Here is a 5,295-nt window from a genome sequence, read left to right on the forward strand (position 1 = left end):
TCAGTTTTTGAACTGAGGCTTTGTTCACACGCGTTTCCCGTAAGATCAGATGTGGCCTCGCCAGTTTTGCTTGGCGAGGACTTACGGTGGCACGGGTCCCAATGGCCATGTGGGTTTTCCGAGGCTTAGCCTAGTTAGGATTGCTCGCCCATATTTCGGGGAGGCTGTTTGGATAAGAAGCTTATCCACACACGCCGTCAATAGGTGACGGCGAGCAGTGTCGGCTTTTCAGGAGCGATCCCCAAACATCAAGGTCGTGTTGGGATCGCCACCTTCAGGGAATTTTTCCCACCTAGCGCTTGCCGCAATTCAGTGTGATTGAAATCGCATTATACAATTTTTGTATTTTCAATCAGACGTTATACTCAACAAACTCCCGAGATAAAGAACAAGAACTTGTCTTTGTTTTTACAATTTAGGCGTTTTAGCCAACAAACTCTCGAGATAGAGAACAAGAACGCGTCTTTGTTTTTAATCCCGCAACTACCATGAGTCTTGCTTGATTCATCGCCGCTGCACCAAGCCGCTCCCTTCCTCAATCTTTAGCTATAGTAGTACCGCAGGGTTGACGCGTTCCAAGATCGTGGCACTCGCCTCTCATCCAAGTTCTCAAGGTGAAAGGCCCCTTTTCCCAATGCTTTCAAGATTCTGTAAGGGCCCTCCCAGATCGAACTCAACATTGTTCCCCACATTCCCAGTCTGCTTCTTGAGAACCAGTTCTCCCTCCTGCATCGCCCGCGGGCGAACCTTGGTGTCATACCTCGCCGCAATTAGCTGCTTCATTGCCGCTTCTCTAACACGAGCTTCCTCTCGGGTCTCAGATAGCAGGTCCAGTTCTACCGCCATGTTGGAGGAGTTTTCACCCTCGAGCCGTGGCGCTGTCCGCCATGAGCTGTTGTCTATCTCTGCTGGTAGCATGGCATCCGCCCCGTAGGTCATCCTGAAAGGAGTTTCTCCTGTGGTTGAATGCGGCGTTGTGTTGTAGGACCAAATCACGACCGGGAGTTCGTCCATTCAGGCTCCTTTTGCCTCAGAGAGTCGGCGTTTTAAACCCCGCACCATTGGTATGAGGGTGCTCCACCGAAGAGAATCTCCTCTGAATGCCCATTTCCTCACAGAACTCCCTTGCCTGATTAATTGCAAATTGCATTCCGGTGTCTGAGAAGATCGCCCTCGGGACCCCGAACCGGCACACGATTCTTTTCCAGTAAAAGCTCACAATTTTTCCTGCAGTGATACTTGCAAGGGGCTCGGCTTCTACCCATTCTGTGAAGTAATCCACTGCTACGAGAATAAATTTCATTTGTGATCTGGCAGTCGAAAAGGGTCCGACCAGGTCGACCCCCCACATGACGAAGGGCCATGGCGCGCTGATTGTAGCCAACTGCTCTTCCTTGGGCAAGTCCGCAAACATTTGGCATTTTTCGCATTTTTTCACGAATTCCGCGCAGTCTTTTCTCAGTGTGGGCCAATCGAAACCCGCCCTGAGGACCTTGCACGCCAAGGACCTTCCTCCGATGTGGCTGGCGCAAATTCCCCCATGAACCTCTGCCATGACGACCTCATACTTTCCAGGCGACAGACACCTCAGGAGGGGCGAGGTAAATCCCCTTCGAAAAAGCATGTCATTGAGCAGCGTGTAGTGTCCCGCCTCTCGCCTATGCTCTTTCGTGTACCCTTTACCACCTCACTTGGCTCTCCTGTCAAGATGCCCACGATGGAGTCTATCCAAGTTTTCTGGCGCTCGATACAGATCACCAGCTCCCCTTCTATACTCGGATTGGCCAGTGTCTGCTAAATCACGCTCTGATTGTCCCTTAGCTTCTGAGTACTCGCTAGTTTTGCCAGGGGGTCCGCCCTCTGATTCTTCGTGCTTTGCACAAACTTAACTACTACTTAGGAGTCGCACACGCTCTAGATATTTTATCAGAACCGGCTCTTTCACCTGAAATACCTCGTTCACTTGTTTCGGAACCAGCAACGAATCTGTTCTGACCAGCAAACTGTCGATCTGAACCTCGATAGCTAACTTTAAACCCGCGATTAACGCTTCGTACTCTGCTTGATTATTGCTTGCTTTGAACTGAAACCTTAGAGATTGCTCTAGTATGAATTCCCCGGGTCCCTGCAACGTCACCCCTGCCCCGCTTCCATTCTCATTTGACGACCCATCAACAAACAACGTCCATTGCGTACTTATTCTCTCGCCGGTCTCTGGTTTTAACTCTACCACAAAGTCTGCTAAAGCCTGCGCTCCAACCCTTCCTCTCTTGTCATACTGCAAACCGTACTCTAACAGCTCCACCGACCACGCGACTAGTATTTCCGACAAGTCTGGGTTCTGCAACACCTTCCTCAAAGGTAGATCAGTTCTTACTTTTACCTGAAAGCTCTGGAAGTACGGCCTTAGGCGCCTGGCGGTCATGAGTACGGCGAGCGCCGCCTTCTCTATCTTCTGATACCTGGTCTCCGCCCCGTGAAGTGTATGGCTCACAAAGTAGACTAATTTTTTGCTCGCCATCCACTTCTTGGAGAATTACTGAGCTGATTGCGTGGTCGCTGACAGAGAAATACAAATGCAAAGGAAGGCCTTTGACAGGTTTCGATAGAACGGGCGGTGCAGGTAGTAGTTCCTTAAGGCAATTGAAAGCTTCCTCGCACTCTGAACTCCACTCGAAAGCCACGTTTTTCTTGAAACATTTGAAGAACGGAGCTGACTTGTCATCCGAGTGAGGGAGGAATCTTGAAAGGGTCGTGATCCGCCCCGTCAAACGTTGTACTTCCTTTACATTGCTTGGAATTTTCATCTCTTGTACCGCTTTACACTTGTCTGGGTTGATCTCAATCCCTCTTAATGTTATCATGAAACCTAAAAACTTTCCTCCCGGTATCCCGAAAGAACACTTTTCTGGATTGAGTCTCATGTTGTGCTTTCGGAGTCTGCCAAAAGCTTCCGACAAATCTTCATATTGGTTCGCTCCCAAAACGGACTTTACGATCATGTCATCCACGTAACCTCCATGTTTCTCCCCACCTGATCTGCGAAGACCCTATCCATCAGCTGTTGATATGTTGCCCCGACGTTCTTCAATCCAAACGGCATTGTCTGATAGCAGTAATTTACCCTGCGGTCATGATAGCCGTTTTGTCCTCATCTGATGGGTGCATCTTGATTTGGTGATAACCGGAGTAGGCATCCATCAGACTCAGCAACTCATTGTCGGATGCTCCATCCACAAGTTTGTCTATACTTGGCAATGGATAAGAATCTTTTGGGCATGCCTTGTTCAGATCCATGTAGTCCACATACATGCGCCAGTAATTTGTTTACCTCTTGTTGAATTGCCTTCTCCTTCTCGTCGCCCATGCGCCGGTGTGTCTGAGTTACTGGCTTGATCCCGGGGTTCAAAGCCAGCCTATGGCAAATGAAATTTTGATCTATTCCCGGCACGTCCTTGTGACTCCATGCGAAAAGATCCAGATTCTCGCCCAACAGCTTTGCCAGCCTCTGTTTCTGGCCCTAAGTCAGCCTAGTCCCGAGTTTCAGGATTCTCTCTCCAAATTTCTGTTCGTTAATTTCCTCAATCGATGTGGGCCTATTAATGCGCCCTTCGCCTCTTGGATCAAGGTTCTCCTCTAGCACATCAACCTCATTACATTGGTGTCCTATTGGGGCTATTTTTCGCCCGTACCGATCCACTGCACTACTGTAACATTCTCTGTAACATCCACATCAACCGCAACTGTATGAATCCACCCGGTTTTAATTATCGAACCAGAGGGATTGTGAGTGAATAAATTCAGTTCAAGTCTTGAGTTCAAATGTTTTTTTTATTGAATAAAAGATATGTCGAAGTAGCAAAGATAAAATAAACAAAATCTAAGAAAAGAATATGCTTTGGGTTCTTGTTCAACTAGTCAATTTAAGCACATCATTCTAAGAACATGAACTCATGAATCTCTCCTTGATGATACAACCTAGTTACTCACTTATTGATTCCTCACATAAGCAATTCTTTCATACTAAAAGCTAAGCCCAATTCCTTGTGTACTTAGTCATTTATATGAGGTTTTAGATCATGAAAATTCAGGCCATCAAACCCCAACCCTTCCTCTATTCCTAGTAGCCAAGATAGAAGGGGTAATCCCAAATCGGTTCCCTAATCTATAACAAACTTTTGTTCTGATTATAGAAAAGCATAAAGCAAGCATGCATACAAGCTTAGATTGAAATTTAGAAAATGGGATTCAAGAATAGAAGAAGATCATGTGGGAAAGAACTTAAGATTATAACTTAAACATGAAAAGTCTTACATGAAAACCAAAGCATAAGAAGAGAGATTGCCATGCTTGGTTAAGAACCTGAATTACAAGCTTGGAAGTCTTCTCTCACTCTCCTAGATGATCCTCTACCTCTGAATTTTACAAAGTATGAAAAGATACAAGACAAAATGACTAGAATCCTATTTATAGGCTAAATTAGCGATTTTCTGATGTGTCGGGCGCTCAAGCGCCAGTGCCGGGCGCTCCAGCGCCAGGCCTAATTTTCCTAGCATTTGGCTTCTGCCTCCCAGGCGCTCAGGCGTTCATGTGGGGCGCTTGAGCGCCCCAGCTCGCCTGAAAACCTCTTAAACTTCATTTTAACTCCTCTTTAATGCTTCCTTCAGCTGTTACAACCTGATTACTTGCTCAAAAAGACTAGAAACAAAGCCAAGAAACTCAAAGGTTAATTTTCGCAAGAGTATAAAATCAACTAGGAATTAAATTAGACCCCTAAACTCTACTAAAATACCATTTGTAATTTAGGTTCCCTCTGATACGATTGTCCTGCACGATGCTGGAACAAGGGGTTCGACAACCACTTAACAGTAAAACAAAACTTAACAACAGAGACAATAACACACAGTAATTGTTAACCCAGTTCAGTGAAAAACTTTCACCTACGTATGGAGGGTTTGCACCCAAATAAAGGAAATCCACTATCTCAAGATTCAGGAGTTACAGACACTCATGAACAACTCAGTTCATAGTTCACTTCCTAATCTACCCAGTGTATTTCTACTTAGAATCTCAACCTAAGTATGAGAGCCCCTCTCACTTTCTCTCAATCACTGCCACAGTGATTGGTGAACACAATGAACAATCAGAGTTTGAATGCAATCAAACACCACAGAATCTCTCTTTGCTTATAGAATCAGTGAGCAAAGACAGATTCACAACTAACAAAGGACAAAGCACAAACACAAATCCTAAAACACTTGATCTCTCTCTATTAGCTTCGGCCATCTTCATGTT

At 45.9% G+C, this 5,295-nt stretch overlaps 1 protein-coding gene across 1 annotated transcript; it reads right to left on the minus strand.

Moving 5' to 3' along the window:
• Nucleotides 1–609: 609 nt before the first annotated feature.
• LOC130736324 (uncharacterized) lies at nucleotides 610–1,014 on the minus strand. The gene has a single exon (XM_057588163.1). It carries the CDS (start codon nucleotides 1,012–1,014, stop codon nucleotides 610–612), a length of 405 nt encoding a protein of 134 aa, XP_057444146.1.
• Between the last annotated feature and the right edge of the window lie 4,281 nt (nucleotides 1,015–5,295).

Source organism: Lotus japonicus, chromosome 2 (assembly GCF_012489685.1).
Source record: "Lotus japonicus ecotype B-129 chromosome 2, LjGifu_v1.2".
In the NCBI taxonomy this organism is placed as follows: domain Eukaryota; kingdom Viridiplantae; phylum Streptophyta; class Magnoliopsida; order Fabales; family Fabaceae; genus Lotus; species Lotus japonicus.

What these genes read in the sequence shown, in the direction of transcription:
- LOC130736324 (XM_057588163.1), bottom strand. Translation starts at nt 1,014, where the DNA reads ATGGACGAACTCCCGGTCGTGATTTGGTCCTACAACACAACGCCGCAT.